Source organism: Heptranchias perlo, chromosome 24, assembly GCF_035084215.1.
Source record: "Heptranchias perlo isolate sHepPer1 chromosome 24, sHepPer1.hap1, whole genome shotgun sequence".
NCBI classification, from domain to species: domain Eukaryota; kingdom Metazoa; phylum Chordata; class Chondrichthyes; order Hexanchiformes; family Hexanchidae; genus Heptranchias; species Heptranchias perlo.
This window is the reverse complement of record NC_090348.1, coordinates 26,954,309-26,977,199: the sequence shown is the minus strand read 5'-3', so window position 1 is coordinate 26,977,199 and position 22,891 is coordinate 26,954,309. Positions and strand designations below refer to the sequence as shown.

General features: G+C 40.4%; 1 protein-coding gene across 3 annotated transcripts in view; it reads right to left on the bottom strand.

The window, feature by feature from the left end:
* Positions 1–22,891, bottom strand: part of LOC137341637 (voltage-dependent calcium channel subunit alpha-2/delta-1) — a 588,942-nt gene that overhangs the window by 207,127 nt on the left and 358,924 nt on the right. For all 3 annotated transcript variants that reach the window (XM_068004938.1, XM_068004940.1, XM_068004939.1), the window contains one exon: positions 7,024–7,093. In XM_068004938.1, coding sequence (XP_067861039.1) covers positions 7,024–7,093 — 70 coding nt within the window. The remainder of the gene's footprint in view (positions 1–7,023; positions 7,094–22,891) is intronic.

Sequence of the window (22,891 nt, the reverse complement as noted above, 5' to 3'; positions counted from 1 at the left end):
ATATGAGCTGGATATTTCAGACTAAAAACTCTGACCTCCTTGTGAATGTTTAGTTATTTTCTGCAAACACTGTCAGTGTCTATTTCATGTCAGCACTCACTACTCTCAACAATCCTGTCAAGGATGTCAAGAATCCAGTTCATTTTGTCATCGTATACATGTTTGAATTAGATTTGAGAGACAATTGTAGTTGAAACCAATACAACTTAATCTCTTGAGAAACAAACCAGTGCAAACTAGATTACTTTTGATGTCAAATATATTTGATTGTCATTAGCACTACGTTCATTGCAGAGCAGAATATTGTCTGGCTGCAGTGAATAGATGATAATTAACCAGAGTGAAGCAATGTCTGACTTCCTAGACAATCTCCTTATAGAAACAATCACAGCTGCCAATCAGAAATGAGTAGGTTATGAGTGCTCAGCAAGATAAGATGCAGTGGCGGGGAGATATTTGAAAATGCAGCTCATTTCCAGTAACAAATTCAAGCACTCTCAGCTCTGTGCATGTCAAAAGCATGATATAGTAACACCTGCAATTTACCTTAACCCCATCTCCAGAAGAGCACCCCACAATTCCATCAGTGCACTTGTTGGAGGGATCCCCACAGTACTGATCTGTCTAAAATGTTTCTCAGTTGTTGGCAAATACAGACTATTCTGTATTGCTCGTGCCTACCAAGAACAGCACTGAAATTGTCCAACTTCCTCAACTTAAACAGCACTTGTCCTGCTAAAGGTCATTTTTAATTATAGGTCTCAGGTAGCTTAATTTTTGCTTATTTAATTAAATTTCCACTCTTGAACAGTTTATAACTGTTATTCAGAGGGCACTGAAGATCAGTAAAGTACAAGAATAATTATATTGACGGGTTCAGATTGGAGCATAAACAGATCAAAACCTGAACAATGTGTGTTCATCGTTTGAACTACAAAACTGGGATTACCATCTTAAATTTTGAGGTATTATTTATATCAAGACTTGAGATAAAATCCCTTTCCCCTCACAAGTATTGGACATACTGCACAAAATTTATGCTGATCTTGCTGATGGGAACTTATGCCGAAATTTCCTGCAGAGCTCATTTGCCCAAGGTAAAAACCAGTGTACAATAAACGCAAATGCAGCGGTGGGAAATTTAAAGCACAAAGATGTCCCAGGCTGTGAGCAACAGAGCCCGGGAGATCCATGCCACATTCCAGGAAATTCCCAGGCAATATGGGAGGGTTGGCACTTGGATTTTTCATTACAAATTTGGCCAATTTTAATGTGTATTTTGCTTCACATTTCCATATTTGTTACCTTTCTCTATGGTCTCACTTTTTCTCTTTCTCTACCTCAATTAGGTACGTGAGTTAGCCAAGTGTGGTTAAAAATCACTTTTATTTATCTTTATCACTGAAGTGATTTCATCAATTGGCCACTGACACTTATCAGATAAGCAGACTGTTCCCTTGGGCTACAAGGTGCGTTCTCATAACAAGAACCAAACCAAAAATTTTAGGAAAATATTAAACTAACTTGCATCTTTCTATCTTTCGAGAACATTTTTGTAATAGTATTTATCGTTACTGAAGAGCTCCTGCTTATATACAAAGTCTAGAGTCAAGATTTTTTATCAAGCACTCCACTCCTCAGTTGCATCATGATGTGGAGATGCCGGTGATGGACTGGGGTTGACAATTGTAAACAATTTTACAACACCAAGTTATAGTCCAGCAATTTTATTTTAATTCACAAGCTTTCGGAGAGGAAGGAGGAAGTCTCCGAAAGCTTGTGAATTTAAAATAAAATTGCTGGACTATAACTTGGTGTTGTAAAATTGTTTACAGTTGCATCATGGTACAGCTTTTCCAGGGTGACCCTCTTTTAAGGTAACTCTTTCAAACTGTGCTTGCTTCCTCTTTCGGATATACAACAACAAACAAGATATAACTGCCCCAACCACTCAGAACACATTACAAATCACTCAGAACACATTACAAGCCACTCAGAACACATTACAAAATAAAAAAGTAGTGCAAAATTTCAAATGCAGCTTCACTTTTCACACATGCATCATACTGCTATTCACCATGTTTCTCTATCTTGTATAGTGTCAGAGATAGAATCATAGAAAGGTTAAAGCACAGAAGGAGGCCCTTCGGCCCATCGAGTCTGCGCTGGCTCTATGCAAGAGGAATCCAGCTAGTCCCACTCCCCTGCCCTATCCCCGTAGCCCTGAAAACGTTTTCCTTTCAAGTACTTATCCAGTTCCCTTTTAAAGGTCATGATTGAATCTGCTTCCACCACCCCCTCGGGCAGTGCATTCCAGATCCTAACCACTCACTGTGTAAAAAAGTTTTTCCTCATGTCACTTTTGGTTCTTTTGCCAATCACCTTAAATCTATGTTCTCTGGTTCTTGACCCTTCCACCAATAGGAACAGTTTCTCTCTATCTATTCTGTCTAGACCCTTCATGACTTTGAATACCCCTATCAAATCTCCTCACAACCTTCTTTGTTCCAAGGAGAACAACCCCAGCTTCTCCAGTCTATCCATGTAACTGAAGTCCCTCATCCCTGGAATCATTCCAGTAAATCTCTTCTGCACCCTCTCTAAGGCCTTCACATATTTCCTAAATTGCGGTGCCCAGAACTGGACACAATACTCCAGTTGTGGCCGAACCAGTGTTTTATAAAGGTTCATGATGACTTCCATACTTTTGTACTCTATGCCTCTACTTATAAAGCCCAGAATCCCGTATGCGCTTTCTCAACCTGCCCTGCCACCTTCAACAATTTGTGCACATATACCCCCAGATTTCTCTGTTCCTGTACCCCTTTTAGAATTGTGCCCTCTAGTTTATATTGCCTCTCGTTCTTCCTACCGAAATGTAACACTTCGCATTTTTCTGCGTTAAATTTCATCTGCCACGTGTTCGCCCATGCCACCAACCTGTCCATATCCTCTTGAAGTCTATCATTATCCTCCTCACTGTTTACTACCCTTCCAAGTTTAGTGTCATTTGCAAATTTTGAAATTGTGGCCTCTACACCCAAGTCCAAGTCATTAATGTATATCAAGAAAAGCAGTGGTCCCAGCAGCGATCCCTGGGGAACACCACTGGACACCTCCCTCCAGTCCGAAAAACAAGGGTTCACCACTACTTTCTGTTTCCCATCACTTAGCCAATTCTGCATCCATGTTGCTACTGCCCCCTTTATTCCATGAGCTGCAATCTTGATGATAAGTCTATCGTGTGGCACTTCATCAAACGCCTTTTGAAAGTCCATATACACAACATCAACTGCATTGCCCTCATTTACCCTCTCTGTTACCTCGTCAAAAAATTCTACCAGGTTAGTTAAACACGATTTGCCTTTAACAAATCCACACTGGCTTTCCCGAATCAATCCACACTCGTCCAAGTGACTGTTAATTCTGTCCCGGATTATCGTTTCTAAAAGTTTCCCCACCACTGAGGTTAAACAGACTAGATTAGTTGCTGGGTTTATCCTTACACCCTTTTTTGAACAAGGGTGTAACATTTGCAATTCTCCAGTCCTCTGGCACCACCTCCGTATCTACGGATGTTTGGAAGATTATGGCCAGTACCTCTGCAATTTCCACCCTTATTTCCCCGAGCAACCTTGGATGCATCCCATCCAGACCTGGTGACTTATCTACTTTAAGTACAAACAGCCTTTCAAGTACCTCTTCTTAATCAATTTTTAGCCCATCCAGTATCTCAACTATATCTTCCTTTACTGAGACTCTGGCAGCATCTTCTTCCTTAGTAAAGACAGATGCAAAGTCCTCATTTAGTACCTCGGCCATTCCCTCTGCCTCCATGAGTAGATCTCCTTTATAGTCTCTAATCGGCCCCACCCCTCCTCTTACTACCTGTTTACTGTTTACATGCCTTTAGAAGACTTTTGGATTCGCTTTTATGTTGGCCGCCAGTCTATTCTCATACTCTCTCTTTGCTCCTCTTATTTCCTTTTTCACTTCCCCTCTGAACTTTCTATATTCTGCCTGGTTCTCACTTGTGTTATCAACCTGATATCTGTCATGCACCCTTTTTTTTCCATTTCATCTTACTCACTATCTCTTTTGTCATCCAGGGAGCTCTGGCTTTAGTTGCCCTACCTTTCCCCCTCGTGAGAATGTGCCTATATTGTACCCGAACCATCTCCTCTTTAAAGGCCGCCCACTGTTCAGTTACAGAGTAGCCTGCCAATCTTCAATTCCAATTTACCCGGGCCAGATCTGTTCTCATCCCACTGAAATTGGCCCTCTTCCAATTGAGTATTTTTACTTTAGAGTGCTCCATGTCCTTTACCACAGCTATTCTAAACCTTATGATACTGTGATCTATGCATTTAACTCAGTATTAGTGCTAACTGCAACGAAAAGCCATCATCAGTGAGCTTCATTGCCTGGATTTTGCATTCCATCCCACAGCTTGAGCATTCTAATTTCTAAAACCATTGAAGCAAAAATATTTTTTTTTAAAGTTTAAAAACAGATGTTTAATTAAATAACTCAAAATTATATTTGAGTACTGTAATTAAATGTGATATGTTTCACTGCAGGTATTCTGATGTGTTCTAACATGCTGTGCAATTAAAATGACTAGGTCAGGCATTTTATTCCAGATTCTTTTTCAATTTGCATAAGATGTACAGCAACATTTATGGGCTCCACGTAAATGCAAAATAAAAGTGAAAAAGAATCCGTTGAGCACTTTTGAGACAGAATATGACACCAAGGCAGAGAGCTGCTAGACTCAGGAGGCAAAAGAACATTATTCATTATATTTGATTGACACTCACAACATACTGTGCTGTGAGCAATGTATTAATTAATGGTTAATGCCAGTAGATTTCTCCAATTTCACCCACACAAATTTCATATTAACTGGCAGAACAGCATCCAGGGCATTCCACTGACTGACTGGCCGTTCCTTCATTATCTCTTCTAAAGTTTCATTCTGTTTTTCCCCAATTAAAAATATATTTTTTCCCTAACTTTTTGTTTCTTTTCTTCCTCTTTTGGTCACCCTGGACAGAGTTTTTAACCTTGTTGTGAGGAATCAGGCAATTGCTCCCAGGTCTGTTTTATTACTGCTCCTGGTGCTTCAATGCACGGTGTCACAAAATAGCAATTGTGCCTGCAACCTCCCACGGGGCAAGTTCACAGTCTGACCAATGCCATTGATAATGGGATGTCAGTCTGAGTAGAAGAATTTATAGATGTTCCCTCATTGTTTCAATTAAGCAACTATTATAAATGGACTAGAGGAGGCTGGAAGATGAAGTTTATAGACTAATAGTGAGCTACTGAACGTAAAGCCTCTAAAGTCACATAATATAGCCATTATTCCTTCATTGTTTGGGAAGCCTGAGAACAATATCACAATGGCAGTACACCATCAACAAATGGTGTCAAACAGACTGTGTGCTTCCCCACAAGGAAGGACAGCAAACTCCATGTCATCTCTCCTCATTTATACACACATTCTGGTGGCTGGTTGCTAACTAGTGTTGGCAAAGGCCTAGCAGCAAGCTATCCGCCCCACCTTCTGGCTGTGGAACACTACAAGACCATGAATCATAGGGAATAGATACAATATTTTAAAATTTGAAACTAATTACACATTTCCTTGGAGGTCATTCACATTGCTATCATCCAGAGAGAGATATTGTCACACCAGTTGCAGGGTAACTTTGAACAACGAACTTCATGGCACACAACTTAACTATAAACCAGTGCCAGAAGGACCAAACTAATTAACAGCGACACAAAAGAGGCATGGCAGTTGCAACAGAAGATAAAATGCTTTATTTTTTTTAGATACACAAATTTCATTATAGAACTGTGAGATGAGGTTAAAATCTCCCCAAAGGGACGGACTTATTTCACTATTCTTTCTTTGCAGTATGGCTCATCCTCATCAGTGCCTCTTCTGCCTAAATATCAAAGTGAACCCATGTGTCATTCTCATTTCATAAGCACACATAGAACTGAGTTGCCTAGGCATCAAGAGCCAGGATGCTAGGGTTCAGAAATTGCACCTGGCCTCTGGGCTGCAGTTTGGACATCCCTGCCTTAGACACAATGTTTTCCCCCAATTATCTCCTGAGTCATGTTGGACTATAGTTTCACAGGCGCAAATAGCCCTCTGGTACATCACCCAAATATTCTTTCCTCAAGTGTTGCCAGGTTAGTCAACCTTGGGAGGGCATCACAAATAAGGCATCCTGTTCATGCTGAACTTCCACACATATATACAGCCGAGCAGGGCCATTGGGTAGCAACGAGGATCAGGATCCCAGAGAGATTCTTACTCCTCTCCCTAGTCGATGGACACCAAAGCTGATTACAGCACCTCCCAGCACCACCTCAACTGAGTTCATCTAACTCAACAAAGATCGGGGATCAAACCTGGAACCTTCCCAGTCTATATTGGTTGGTGCCTTGTCACAGGTCGTATTTGCGTACTGAACCATTATGGCAGCTCATGATTAATGCTTCAGTTCCATCAGTGACTGTTAATAATTAAAGGTTTAAATAAAATCCACACGATTGACTTGAGCACCTTTTTGTGCTGATTTTTCTTTCCTGAAATAGATTTTCAGTAAACTCTGTGAGCTAATAAGACCATGAAGGAAGCTGGCATGACAGAGTTACTGAGCTCAACAATACACTGATTCTGGGTAAGTGTCTATATCTGTACATGTTCGTTAAGCTTCTTCCTGCTGTCTTGGCTCAGCGCATCCTTCAAGCAAGTTCGACCAAAGACGTCCGTCAGCACTCCGCACTTTCAATTAAAACTGACGACTTCTTAAATAAACAAGAGGAATGTTGAAGTGAACCATAACTCTGTTAGTGCTTTATTTTTTTTAGGATGGATGTGAATAACTGGATGGATACCTAATAATTTTCATTGTAAATAACATTCAGGGCATAGTAGAGGTGAAAGCCAAGAATGTGTGTGAATTACTAATAGTATGAAATGGCCCCAGCAGCACTTACCATGGTCTTCTCCGAACATCATACAAGTCAATCCGATTGGCAGTCTTTGTTAGATCCACCCATGGTGATGCTGAAAGTAAAACAGAAAATTGAACTTGATTAGAAACATTGATTAAATCAGCTTTCAATAAATCCACATAATTCACCAAAGAAATTGATTTGATATGAGGCCAAAGCACTTCACAAAACAAGGGAAATACGATATTTTGTAATGAATCAAGCAACTTACATATAATTAGCATCGATAAGGATGCTGATAATAAACGAGAGAAGAGGGATATACTTGTAATTAATGAACCCTGGGTTGAGTTTGGGTTAGTTTGTCATTAATTGCAGCACTTAGACAGTTCATTATATAGGTTGCTAACTAGAGCAAGGAATTACAAAGTAGGCCCCTGGAAAGATTTGATAAGGTGTTCTGAAATGGATAAAAGAGTTAGTGGTGAGAAATTGAAGCATTCTTCCACTTTTTCCTCTCTGTAGGTCAGTGCAGACAGAAAGGGAAAAAGCAATAGTGGAAGGCAGAGAAAGCAAGGGCGAAAAATAAATAGGGCCATAGTGCAAAATAATACCAAGATGACTAGCAATCCTAAAAAGACAAGTCTAAAGGCATTGTGTCTTAATGCATGGAGCATTCGCAATAAGGTAGATGAACTAACAGCGCAGATAGATATTAACGGGTATGATATAGTTGCGATTACGGAGACATGGCTGCAGGGTGACCAAGGATGGGAACTGAACATCCAGGGGTATTCAATATTTAGGAAGGACAGGCAAAAAGGGAAAGGAGGTGGGGTAGTGTTGCTAGTAAAGGAGGAAATCAATGCAATAGTGAGGAAGGATATTGGTTCGGAAAATCGCGATGTGGAATCTGTATGGGTGGAGCTAAGAAACACCAAGGGGCAGAAAACATTGGTGGGGGTTGTCTATAGGCTCTCAAACTGTAGTGGAGATGTGGGGGAGGGCATTAAACAGGAAATTAGAGACGCATGCAAGAAGGGTACAACTATAATCATGGAAGACTTTAATTTACATAAAGATTGGTCAAACCAAATTAGCAATAATACTGTGGGGGAGGAATTCCTGGAGTGTGTATGTGATAGATTTCTAGACCAATACATTGAGGAACCAACTAGAGAACAGGCGATCCTGGACTGGGTGTTGTGCAATGAGAAAGGATTAATTAACAATCTTGTTGTGCAGGGTCCCTTAGGGAAGAGCGACCATAACATGATAGAATTCCTCATTAAGATGGGGAGTGAAGTAGTCGAATCCGAAACTAGGGTCCTGAATCTAAATAAAGGAAATTACGAAAGTATGAGGTGTGAGTTGTCTAGGATAGATTGGGGAACTTTACTAAAAGGGATGACAGTGGATAAGCAATGGCTAATATTTAAAGAACGTGTGCAGGAATTACAACAATTATTCATTCCTATCTGGCGCAAAAATAAAACAGCAAAGGTGGCTCAATTGTGGCTTACAAAAGAAATTAGGGATAGTATTAGATCCAAAGAGGAGACATAAAATTGCCAGAAAAAGTGGCAAGCCTGAGGATTGAAGCAGATTAGAATTCAGCAAAGGAGAACAAAGAGATTGATTAAGTGGGGAAAAATAGAGTATGAGAGTAAACGAGCAGTGAACATAAAAACTGACTTAAAAGCTTCTATAAATATGTCAAGAGAAAAACATTAGTGAAGACAAATGTAGGTCCCTTACAGTCAGAAATGGGGGAAATTATAATGGGGAACAAAGAAATGGCAGAACAATTAAACACATACTTTGGTTCTGTCTTCACAAAGGAGGACACAAATAACCTCCTGGAAATGTTAGGGAACCAAGAGTCTAGTGAGAGGGAGGAACTGAAGGAAATCAGTATTAGTAAAAAAAAATAGTGCTAGGGAAATTAATGGGGATAAAGGCTGACAAATCCCCAGGGCTTGATAGTACTAAAGGAAGTGGCCCTGGAAATAGTGGATGCATTGGTGGTCATCTTCCAAAATTCTATAGACTCTGGAACAGTTCCTACAGATTGGAGGGTGGCAAATGTAACCCCACTATTTAAATAAGGAGGGAGAGAAAAAATAGGGAATTTCAGACCAGTTAGCCTAACATCAATAGTGGGGAAAATGCTAGAGTCTATTGTAAAGGATGTGATCACAGAACACTTGGAAGGCATTAAAGGGATTGGACAAAGTCAGCATGGGTTTATGAAAGGGAAATCATGCTTAACAAATCTACTGGCGTTTTTTGAGGAGGTAACTAGTAGAATAGATAGGGGAGAACCAGTGGATGTGGTGTATTTGGATTTTCAGAAGGCTTTTGATAAGGTCCCAATCAAGAGGTTAGTGTGCAAAATTAAAGCACATGGGATTGGGGGGAATATACTGGCATGGATTGAGAATTGGTTGACAGACAGGAAACAGAGAGTAGGAATAAACGGGTCTTTTTCCGGGTGGCAGGCAGTGACTAGTGGGGTACCGCAGGGATCAGTGCTTGGGCCCCAGCTATTCACAATATATATCAATGATTTGGATGAGGGAACTAAATGTAACATTTCCAAGTTTGCAGACGACACAAAGCTGGGGTGGAATGTGAGCTGTGAGGAGGATGCAAAGAGGCTCCAATGTGATTTAGACAAGTTGGGTGAGTGGGCAAGAACATGGCAGATGCAGTATAACATGGATAAATGTGAAGTTATCCACTTTGGTTGTAAAAACAGAAAGGCAGATTATTATCTGAATGGTGATAGATTGGGAAAAGGGGAGGTGCAACGAGACCTGGGTGTCCTTGTACTCCAGTCTCTAAAAGCGAGCATTCAGGTGCAGCAAGCAGTTAGGAAGGCGAATGGTATGTTGGCCTTCATTGCAAGAGGATTTGAGTACAGGAGCAGGGATGTCTTACTGCAGTTACACAGGGCCTTGGTGAGACCACATCTGGAGTATTGTGTGCAGTTTTGGTCTCCTTATCTGAGGAAGGATGTCCTTGCCATGGAGGGAGTGCAACGAAGGTTTACCATACTGATTCCTGGGATGGCAGGATTGATGTATGAGGAGAGATTGGGTCGACTAGGCCTATATTCACTAGAGTTTAGAAGAATGAGAGGTGATCTCATCGAAACATATAAAATTCTAACAGGATTAGACAGACTAGATGCAGGGAGAATGTTCCCGATGGATGGGGAATCCAGAACCAAGGGTCACAGTCTCAGGATACGGGGTATGCCATTTAGAACCGAGATGAGGAGAAATTTCTTCACTCAGAGGGTGGTGAACCTGTGGAATTCTCTACCACAGAAGGCAGTGGAGACCAAGTCATTAGATGTAGGAGATAGATATATTTCTTAATTCTAAAGGGATCAAGGGATATGGGGAAAAAACAGGAACAGGGAACTGAGTTAGACGATCAGCCATGATCATTTTGAATGGCAAAGCAGGCCCGAAGGGCCGAATGGCCTACTCTTGCTCCTATTTTCTATGTTTCTATGTAATTTCGCAGACTGTTCATACACAGAAAGAAATACAGAAAGTTATCATGCAGGTAGAGCAGGCAATTAGGAAGGCAAATGGTATGTTTGCCTTTAATGCAAGGGGATTGGAGTACAAGAGTAACAAAATCACGCGACAATTGTACAGGGCTTTAGTGAGACCACACCTGGAGAACTGTGTACAGTTTTGGTCTCCTTATCTAAGGAAGGATAAATTTGCCTTGGAGGCGGTGCAACAAAGGTTCACTAGATTGATTCCTGGGGTGAGAGGGTTGTGCTATGAGGAGAGATTAAATAAAATGGGCCTATACTCTCTGGAGTTTAGAAGAATGAGAGGTGATCTCATTGAAACATAAGATTCTGAGGGGGCTTGACAGGGTAGATGTTGAGAGGTTGTTTCCCCTGGCTGGCGAGTCTAGAATTAGGGGGCATAGTCTCAGGATAAGGGGTCGGTCATTTAAGACTGAGATGAGGAGGAATTTCTTCACTCAGAGGGTTGTGAATCTTTGGAATTCTCTACCCCGGGGGGCTATGGATGCTGAGTCATTGATTATATTCAAGGCTGAGATCGATAGATTTTTGGACTCCAGGGGAATCAATGGACATGAGGATCAGGCAGGAATGTGGAGTCGAGGCCAAAAATCAGCCATGATCTTATTGAATGGCGGAGCAGGCTCGAGGGACCTTATGGCCTACTCCTGCTTCTATTTCTTATGTTGTTATGTTCTTATACTTTGAACTACCAATGTTTCGTTATACTTATGTCAAGTAAAATCACAGCTTCACATTTCAATTAACCCCTTTTAAAGAAAGCAGTACTGACACTTGGGGAATAAATTTTCATCAATACAGTTTATAATTTCATAAATATCTGTGGAATACAGAATATAATACACGAGGACATAATTTAATTTCGGAACAATAAAGGCAACGAGGCCTAATAAGCCTGTACTTTTTTGACAGATCAATTCACCTAACTCTCGTCACTACATCCTTCAATCCCTTCTCTCTCCAGGAACACTATCAAGTATATTTATACTGTTTGTTTCCTTGATGACTTATTGCACAAATCTATTACACTGTGAAAATTTCTGTCTAGCTTCACTCCCTAGGCCCTAATGGTTAACTTATGTCCCCAGGTATTTGAACTCTGCATCACAGTGAACAACTTGGCTGGACCAGTTTCATCAATCTCCTTTGTAATCTTGAAGATTTTAATTAATTCACCACAAAATCTATTTTCCAAAGAGTACATGCCCAGCTTCCTGAACCTTAACTCCTAAATTAGATTCTTGATATGTGGAATCATCTTGGCTGCTAGTCATGGTCAGGATATAATAATTTCACTTTGAAGATTAAGTGCCAAATTCCACCATTGTGAGACCAGGCTGATAAGAAAAACAGTCTTGTTAGAAATTCACAAATCTGTCTCAACTATTTTTTTTCCATTTCATTTGGAAGTCGTACATGAGCCCTAACCTGATAGGTTGCTCACATCTCAAATTGCACTAAGGTATGGACATTGACGAGCTTCTGTAATCATCTGCCTGCGGCACATTGACATCCCACGAGTCCTGACTTTATTTACATAACCGAGTAGTGCATGGTTTGAGCTGTGCCTTTTTACAAATGCATATATATTATTTATCATAACTATGAATTTTCACAAGCATATATTATAAATATGCTCTTTTGGATAGTGCAGTACAATAGTGTTGACATGTGTTGCATTATAAAATGTTAGTACTCAGCAATGTCTGCCAAATTCTGGTATAGAAAGAATGTGATACAATGCATTATATCTTCCCACTAAGCCTTGCAGACAGTAACTTATAAATGACTCTGGGAAGATTAAATTCTACACATGGGGGGAGGGGGAGAATTTCCTCTAACACAAGATATAGTGATATTTTAAATATCTTCTTTCTGATGAGTTTATGATTTCACTGCAGCTAGTGCAGAGGAAATCTTCTCCTATGGCAGCTGGTCGATTTCTAATTTTAGTCACTACTACATATTTAAATTGCCAGATTTTAAAATTGCATTACTTAGCAGCACTCTTGCCTGAGTCAGAAGTTCACACATTGATGCAGGTGTGCCCATCAGTTGAGACTTAAACTGATACCACCTTTATCTGCTTCAGGTTAAGGTGGGTGTTAAAAGATTCCCATGGCATTATTCAGAGGAGACCAGGAAGCTCCTCTGGTATCTGGCTAACATTCTTCTCTTAACCAACACCACCACAAGTAAATTAACTAGTCATTCATCTCATTGCTGTTTGGTGTTTCTTGCTGTGTGCAAAGTGGCTACCCTGATTGCCTTCATATCAAGTCATGATATTTCAAACTAATTCATCATATGTGAAGTGCTTTGAGGTGTGTCTGTGGGATGTGGGATGTGAAAAAGCACTAAATAAAATGCAAGGTTTTCTTTCATAAAACTTTTCCCAACTAGTTAAACATGATGGGCAGCTTGGACGGGTGGAAATTCAGCCAATGTCACGTTTTGTGGCAACTTTCAATTTCCTGTTAGGGTAAAACAGGCAGAGATGCTACCAGCATTTACCAAGATCCCCTGCCCACCAACTGTACCTTCTACTCCTAAGGTAGGCCTACTTGATTCACTTTAACAATGTCATCACTCCCAATCGGGCATCTGTAATTTAGCTTTCAGCTTGGTTCAGATGATTGCATCTCTGAATCAGAAAATTGAAGATCATTTCAAGACTTCAGCACTTCAGTGCAGTACTGGGTTGGAGGTGATCACTTTCAGATGATGCCATGATTCAGCTAGTTATTAAAGATCCCATGGCACTATTGCAACAAGACTAAGATGATTTCTTGGTCCTGGACAAGAATCTTCTCTCCAACACCATCACCAAAAGCAGATTAATTGGTCATTTGTCTCTCTGCTGTTTCCTTGGAGCTTGTTGTGTGCAAAATAGTTGTCATGTTTGGCCACATAGTTGTCACTGCACTTCAAAGTAACTCACTGTTTGTGAAGCACTTGGAGATATTTCTGAGACATGATAAGACACGATAGAAATGCAAGTTTTTTTTTTAGTTTTACACTGACAATTATGTATTTTCCCATTCATTTTGTATTTATCCAAGGTTTGGAAACAGCAAGCTTTCTGGTGTCTGGACAAGAGTAATTGTATTGACAACCCACCAGTATTGACAACTCATCCCCTATCACATTGATTTTTTATTCTGATAACGTCATTCTGGGATGTCACTGCTTTCCATTTGAAGAGCAGGTCTATTGGAATTGAACTCTAACTGAGTCGTTAACTGATGGATCGAGACTGACAACCGTTCACTATCTCTGATTCATCAAACAAGTACAGAAAAATGCAAATCATGTTCAGTAAAACAACCCAAGAGGAAGGAATATGCAAACAGTATATCAGGTTCATGGGAAGCATGTCTGACATTTTGTCTCTGTGGAATAAGGTTCGATCTTAGTGTCTGCACTGCCACACAGGTCTTTTTAAGAGTTATAGCCTTGAAATCCCATGCAATTTTTGACAGTTCTTCAGCATTAAGTCAGGGCAACTCATTTTTCTGGCCAGCAAATTAGGACGGAACACATTTCTGCCTCGAAATCGATTCCCTTGAATTTCCTAAAGCTATTTGGCCCTTCCCACAATCCACCGATCTAATCATTCACCTTATTTAAATAAATTTAAATGAGGACCAGTGGTGCTGCAATCCCACATTTCCTGGTTTTACACTCACAATGCACTAGCAGAAAGTTAGAATGAGAAAAATAAGGCACAGTGATTTATCAGGATCAGCTGAGACCGAGTTTGAGTTTGAGCAGCGGCTATTGCAGCCGGGAATTACTTTTGGAAGCAATTTCTTTTTTGGGTATTCAGCAACCTTTGACTTGCTTCTGACTGCATGAGAGAGTCTGAGACCACCAGATTTTGACACTCCCCCGACAATGAGGACTTCTCAGGAGCAGTATGGAATTCCCGATGGCCATTATCATGGAGGAGCAAGGGAGGGTAGAGAATGAGGCAGCATTTGAGGATGCACCTCACAAGGTATTACCCTCCCCCCTAAAGAATATACAGACAACACAGGGTTTTTATGCTTAGCCTGCACCCTCCAGGAGGAGTGTTGTCTTGATCTTGCCCCACTCTACTCCCAACCCAGACATATTCCCATCAGATACTTGGGTGTATCCATTTCCATTGATACTTCAGATCGCAGTCTAGCCTAATGAGAGGAAACTGCCAGACTAGGCGGTCCCGAGCACTGGCTCATCCCCCACCCCCTTGCTGTTATTTTCCTTGTAAGGGGTGGACAGAGATCACAAGGTAACCAGGAAACTTCCAGATATGGTGGAGACCTGGCACAACTGTCTCTCTGCTGTTTACCTGGGGGTCTGTGACCTCCTGGTAGAATTCCAGCAGGAGAACAGTAGGTCGTCCAAGGAATATTGGGGCCTAGATCTTCAATTTTTGTAGTTCACATTAGTTTACTGGAACCCACATATTAATAAGGATTTGACATATTTGTCTTAATTTGTACAGTGAAAGGCAAATAGCTCAGTATTTTCTTTCTCTACATTTTCCAACAGTTTAAATTTTTCCAATTCAAAAAGGGACAAAAGACAAAAGCCTCACTTGTTACATACGATATATGCCGTCTGCCCTGCCGACTGAAGCTACAGTTTGGTCACCACGAGGCAATTGGCCGGATTTGCTGTAAAAATAACAGTGAGGCTAACAGCGCTCATCGTTATTTATGTGCAAATCGAACAGTAACTTCCAGCGACTGCACATGCGCAGTTAAACACAGAAATCGGGAAGTTGCTGCTCGAGTTGCGATGCTCCTCCAAAAGCTGCGCGAAAAAGGCATATCACCGTCTGATTCCCTATTGAATGGCGTGAAGTTCCTGTACTTACCTCACAGATACAGACCAAACCCACCAAAAAAAGTTAAATCAGGTCATTTCAAATCTAAGTACCCTTTTAATAGCGAGGTAAATCTTAATGACTGCCAAACAACCTCTGTGGCACTGAAAATTAACTTTTAAAAGTGTGTTGTCTCATTCCTTCAGATTTTAATTATTGTTGAACATTTAAATTATGCAGCGTGATGGAATAGACCTGAATAATATTGTTCTCTGCACCATCCATGCTCTGTCCAAAATAGAGGTAAAGTGCAAGAGTCTGAAATCTTTGATGTTGTCATAATTCAAGACAGCTCTGTACGTCTAGTGTTCTTCGCTTTAGTCACGAGAAATGTATCAAAGTCTGTCCACTTTTCAAAGATCTTTTTGATGCTCTCGAACACCATTAGTGGACATGCCTCGGCCCTAAGCTCTGGAATTCCCTCCCTTCTTCCCTCTTTGCCTCTCTACCTCTCTCCTCCTTTAAGTCGCTCCTTAAAACCTACCTCTTTGACCAAGCTTTTGGTCACCTGTCCTAATATCTCCTTATGTGGCTCGGTGTCAAATTTTGTCTGATAACGCTCCTGTGAAGCACCTTAGGATTTTTACTACGTTAAAGGCACTATATAAATGCTAGTTGTCGTTATTATATGTATTTGTATCTGATCATAAATGACATCACAAATTTATTGGAAGTTTAAGCAAGCAGAAATCTAAAGCGAGTCGAAACAATGAGGTGGAGCAGCAAAGCGGATGCATTGACAATGATTCCAGAGCGTTCTGAGGAACTCGCTGCGACACTTTGCGTTCTTGCAGAAGAGAAAATAATGGAGTTTGAAACAATTGAATGCACTAATGGCTTGAAAAAAGGTGTCTCAGAGACAGAAATAATCACAATGGTGATGATCTGCAAAAAGCTTTTCACACTGTGTTGTCTCCAGTCACAATTTGCTTCCAACAGTAGTGGATTTCGGGGTTGTTTCTGGTCTCATCAATAATACCAAGAACAATCTTCTAACTCTTCATAACAATGAGTCCTGGAGAATCGTAAAAACATGACATTGAAATTCAAGCTCCAAGGAGAAGCCGAAAACGAAAGCGATTTGTCAATAAGCTTGGTATTGATACTCCCATCACAGATGAATTTCACCATGTAGACATAATAAAGACTAGTTTGTGTACCTTAAGCCACTATGCTATTAAATGAAGGGACATTGTCTACACCTTAGATATGCATGCAAGCTCTGCTTGGTGTAATTACGTAGGCTAGTACATTCTCTTCCAGGGAAAACATATCACATTGGCTCAATGATAAGAGCTGATTTGTTCTTGGCAAGTTCAACAATCTGGGTTGAACTCAACCCTGCCAGTTAAACACACAGAAATTCTTACCACTGTACCAGTCTTTTTTATGATTTGCATTCATAAGGATGAATCTCTGTTAGATCTGTTTTCCAATCAAGTGCCACTGTAGATATCATGGGGTTACGATCCACACGCACAACATATAATAGAAGTAATTCCACCAAACAGGCTCCAATGAGGTAGGAAGGCTGATAAAAAAAACTAGTGACTGTAATGTAGGCAAAGGTGGCTGTCATTCTATGCAATGTCCCACAAACAGCCACAAAACGACTGGCCAGCGAACCTGTTTTCTTCCCCGGTGGTATTAGTTGAGGCAGGAATGCTGGCCAGAGCACTGGGAGAATTCCTTGCTCTTCTATGAATAACTCGATGCGAATTTTATCATCCACCGAAACTGGCAGACTGGTTAATATTTCATCTGAATAAAAGCACCTTTGATAATGCAGCACTCACTTGATACTGTATTTTTGTATCAGCCAAGGTTATGACCTTAAATCCTGTGACTGGGGGTTGAGGACACGACAGGTGAAAGTGCTACCAACTGTATCAAAGAGTATAAATGATGCAATGGTATATAGGAACAGGAGTAGGGCATTCATTCCCTCAAGCCTGTTTCACAATTCTATTAGATCATGGCTGATTTGTACCTCATCTCCATTTACCCACCTTTGCTCTATATCCCTGGATACCCTTACCTAGCAAAAATCGATCTATCTCAGCCTTGTAAATTTCAATTCACCCAGCTTCCTCGATCTTTTGGAGGAGAGTTTTCCAGATTTCTACTACATTTTGCATGAAAAAGTGCTTCCTAATTTCACTGTTAAATGGCCTAGCTCTAATTTTAAGATTATGCCTCCTTGTTCTGGATTCATCCACCAGAGGAAATATCTAACCTGTATCTCTGTATCTACCCTATTAAATCCCTTTATCATTATCATTTTAAATGCCACAATTAGATCTCCCCTCAATCTTCTAAACTCAAGGGAATACAAGCCAAGTTTAGTCAACCTATCCTAATTTAACTTTAAGCCCCAGTATCATTCAGGTAAATACACACTGTACATCTAAAGCCAATATATTGCAATTTAAGTCAACATAGGCACTTATTCCATTAATTATTTTATTCCCATATGATTCATCTGATTTCATGAGAAGTGTGTTAGTTTATATCCAGACACCAATAGTCACAATGTTGAAGCTTCAATACCGTTCTTATTTATATATCTATATTATTTATTTTATTTTAGCCAAAACTCTAGCCAAAAGGAAGAATATAAAAAGATATTTTTACTGGCACAATGAGCTAAATGGCCTCCTCCTCTCATGTAATTTCTATAATTATCGGATATGCCATAAATGCAATAGAATATTGGCTAGGACAGTACCAAAAGTGTTTGCCAGGACTGACGTGTATGGAAAGGCAGAAAAGCCCCGATTATAATTCTATACAATCACCAGTGAAAGGTCACCGAGCTTTCCTCTTCTTGACCCAAGTCTCCACTGATTTAAAGAAAACACTACGACTGAGACAAGTCACACAAAGCAGCTACAGGAATACGCTCTGTTCGTTCTTAACACATCTTGCCTGTAGGAGTAATGCCACATTTGAAATGAACTCGGTGACACAACGTTCTAAGGAACTCAATCAAATGCTGCCTTCAAAAAAAAAGAATTAAAAATCATTTGACTTTCCATGGCTCGAAACATCTTGATGAATGTTACTAAAAATATCCAACTATCTCTACTGAATTTTGTAACATAATCTTTATTTTTGGAATCAATCAACACCACCACATTATGTCTCAGCTATATACCATTAAATAAAACTAGTGTACAAAGAATGTTAAAAGTGAGTTAAAAGAGTGGACTCCTAATCAGCACAGTTGAATGTGTAATGTGCTCATGCTACATTCCTATGTGTGCTATTATAAAAATAGCTCACATAGGAGTGCAGTATGAGTGCATTAAGTGTTTGCACATGAAATACACCTCTTAGAATTTGTACCCTAAAAAGACAAAAACAGCATTTGGTGCAAATTGAAAATAAGAACGGAAAACGTGGGAATCCGAAAAGAAAAAAAAATGGGTTTACGTTTCAGCTGTTGACAGCTTACATCAAGTTACATCGTATCTACAGCACAGAAACAGGCCATTCGGCCCAATTGGTCTATGTCAGCATTTATGCTCCACACAAGCCTTCTCCCTCCCTACTTCATCTAACCCTATCAGCATGCCCTTCTATTCCTTTCACCCTCATGTGCTTATCTAGCTTCCCCTTAAATGCATCCATGCTATTTGCTTCAACTATTCCTTGTGGTAGCACATTCCATATTGTTACCAGTCTTTGGGTAAAGAGGTTTCTCCTGAATTCCCTATTGGATTTATTAGTGACTTGCTTATATTTATGACCTCCAGTTTTGGACTCCCCCACATTTTCTCTATGCCTACCCTATCAAATCCTTTCATTATCTTAAAGACCTCTATCAGGTCACTCCTCAGCCTTCTCTTTTCCAGAGAAAAGAGCCCCAGCCTGTTCAGCCTTTCCTGATAAGTGTATCCTCTCAATTCTGGTATCATCCTTGTGAATCTTTTTTGCACCTTCTCCAATGCCTCTTTATCCTTTTTATAATATGGAGACCAGAACTGTGCACAGTACTCCAAGTGTGGTCTAACCCAAGTTCTATACATGTTTTAACATAACTTCTCTGCTTTTCAATTCTACCCCTCTGGAAATGAACCCCGGAGCTTGGTTTGCCTTTTTAATGGCCTTATTAACCTGTGTCGCTACTTTTAGTGATTTGTGTATCTGTACCCCTAGATCCCTTTGCTCCTCTACCCCATTCTACATGTTAGAACTGAGCTTTGAAAGGATCGACACCTAAAATGTTAACCTAGTGATTTTCTTTTTAATGTGCTGATGAGCCTGCTGTGTATTTCCAGCATTTTCTTAATACCAGAAGTGATTTAATTTTTTCCCTGTTAAGATACAGATTTCAAACAAATTCAATAGTTGCAGGAATGGCATGTATTGAAATTGGAAATTTGTTATGATTTCCAATATTATATTCAATGACTGGCTAACTGGGAAAAAATCATTGTTCCTTTCTTTCTTGCTGTTGTCATTTTTCTGACTCAATTAATACACTGTTGGAAATATAGCATTTATTGCTAGATTTTATCTCGAGTGATATTAACACTTTGACTTTGCAGAACTCTGAATGCACATTGATCGTACTTGAGATAATCCCACAGGGTGAGGTCACACCAGTCAAGGGAGATGTAAAACGACAGAGTGAGTAGAAACAGCAAAACCTGCTTCAAAAATGAGGTAATAATATTCCTGCTGGTCTGCACAATTACTGTGAACTGAGACCAGTTGATCAGAGAGATAGTAACTAGACCATGTGTCAAAATGTATACATTTTTATTTCATAGATACACCCCAATTGCTAATTTGGAAAATAAAAGATTGTTTAGAACAAAAAGACAACAACACTACTTTCATTTCAGACAATAAATGATGGTTATCATACTGACATTTTCATAGCTTGGCTATGAGTATATTAAAGCTAAAAACAACCCTCACAATTAGAGGGCACAGCATTCCCACTGGCAGGAGACAGCAATACGCATCATGCAAAACAATTTATATCTTATATAATAATTTAAAGCAGTGTTAATATCTGCTTTATATTTACATATTTTATTGCCAGACTGTTGGTTATAAATTTGTAATCCAGTAGTCCCACCATCAGCAATGTCACGAAGGAAACTACTCCTTTAAAGGTGGGGTGTGCCTATTGTTTTAGTCACTTATTTTGAATGAGAATATTTCTCAGTATGCAGTTTATGTTGAAGTGCTCAGGCTGTTGCTCCAACCTTTGTTGTATGAATGCATTGACTGGCTTAGTTCAGATACAGGACCTGAACTCTCTTTGATTTAGGCAACACAGTTCCATTACTGGAAGAGCTCCTTCAATGGTTTTGATAATCCAGAACTGTTTAAATGGATTGGTGCAAAATACAACAATGAAAATGTCCCTAAACCATACACTATCAATTAGGTGGATTAAGCAGCTTCCAGTTAAAGAGGAGTTTTATTGGCATGATAAGTAACCCCCCTCCCCCCCAACCTTTAAAACAAATTATCCATTCATATTCACAGAGCTCCATGCAACAGCAAATAAACCCATTGTTCTAAACACTGGAGTAGATGCACTGCTTACAGTAACCACTTCAGTAAGAGAGAAATACACAAGGTATACCAGAGATCTTGTAAATATAAACAAAATATACAATTTTTAAAAATAGGAGCCAATCCAACAGAGAATAAATGCAGGAGTTAATAGTACAATTTTTATAGATCAGGCAGCATAGCATCCAACTGAAGCCAGAGACAAATATTTTTTTTAAAAACTGATTCTAGTCACGGCTGGAACACTCAAACTTGGAGAAGTGCTAGGGTATCAACTGGCAACATATCTCCCATTGCTTACTTTATGCTCCAGCAACTCTGAATCAGCAAATGGTGGCTAAATCTGCATTTAAACTTGTTCATTCAGATGATGATAATAGGAGAGGATTCCATAGAAAGGAGAAGGGGTCCTTGACACTTTGGCACCAATATTGACTTGGAGCCGGGAAAAGAGCGGGGCGGGAGGGGGAAGGGAAACCCGGAAGTAAGGGTTTCCCGCAGGTCCGACCGAATTTAACAGTAGGACCTGCTTTAAAATTTTTCAAAAGGTTTCCAGCCCGATAACCAGCATGATTGACAGGCTGGCTGCCAGTCGGGCAGGAAAGGAGCTGGGGAGCGGACGGAAGGTAAGTCGGAGTTTGGATGGGGGAGGAGGTGGGGAGCGATCGGGGCCTTTGGGGTTTGGATTGGGGGGCCGATCGCGGTGGGGGGAGGGGGAAGTCGGACACTGTAGCGGGGGGGGGTGGTCAAACACCATTGTGGGGGGGTGAGGGGGGGGGGGGGGGGAAGAGGACACCGTGGCGGGGTGAGCAGTTGGAGATCGTGGAGGGAGTGGGGGGAGTCGAAGATCGTGGGGTGTGTAGAGAGGTTAGCTTGGGGTGGCTGGGGGAAGCACTCCTGCTCCTCCTTGCCCATAAGCGGTGATGTAAATGCACTGACCTCATGGAAGCGGCCCTTCTAGCCTCCTTTTACCAGCCAGGAATCCCACAGCCCGGGAAACCCCACCGTCCATGGGTTAAAAATAAAAATTTTGGAAAAATGGAGGCTGTTTAACCCGGAAGTGGGCATGTTGGAGCTGGGTCGCAGTCGCGCTGCAAAATTCTATTATTTCAACTTCCCACCCGCCCCCAACCCACACGTTCTTGGGGGTTAAAAGTCCCCCCTTTGCCTGCTTACTCTCTAGTTCTGTCTGTGTCTGCTTAGAATGAGTACAGTACTGCTCATCATCCATATTGAGAGTTAACTAGTTTGCAGTGATTGAAACAAAGAGAACAACATCCTTTTGCTAACATCTACCAGGTTCTTGATGAAGAGGAGAAAGTAAATGGGCCTAAGCATATTTTCCTGAAGGACTCCTATGCAGGTAACATGATAATTATTCAGTTATTGGGATTCAATATTTGTATCCTTGGAGGAAATTGGACATCTCAATCATCCCAAATTTTAAAATTCCCCCTTTGAATATAACGATCTGTAATGTGAATGCAAAGTGAGTCTCATTCCTGAGTTATTCAATTTCCTTTTCTAAATTGACCTCGTTCAGACCAGCATAGATTTTAAACGGATTGGCCGTTCATTATACTGTCTGCCCGATTTTGCTTTCCACTGATTTCAATGGAAAATAAGAAAGGACGATGCTTATAATGGGCCGCCGATCCGATATCGCCCGTATACACCCCCATTGATGTTGAAAGTTCTGGCATAAGTCTCACTGTTATCCTTTCATGGTACATGAGGTGCCAGCAAGTGATAGGTAATTCCTGAAGCTGCTACATACCTGGCTGCAACATTAAGAAATAGATGCAGAAATAAATAAACTTACATTTATATAGCACCTTATCACATTGAAACATCTCATGGCACTTCACACAATGAATTACTTTTGATGTGTAGCGACTGTTATGAATTACTTTTGATAT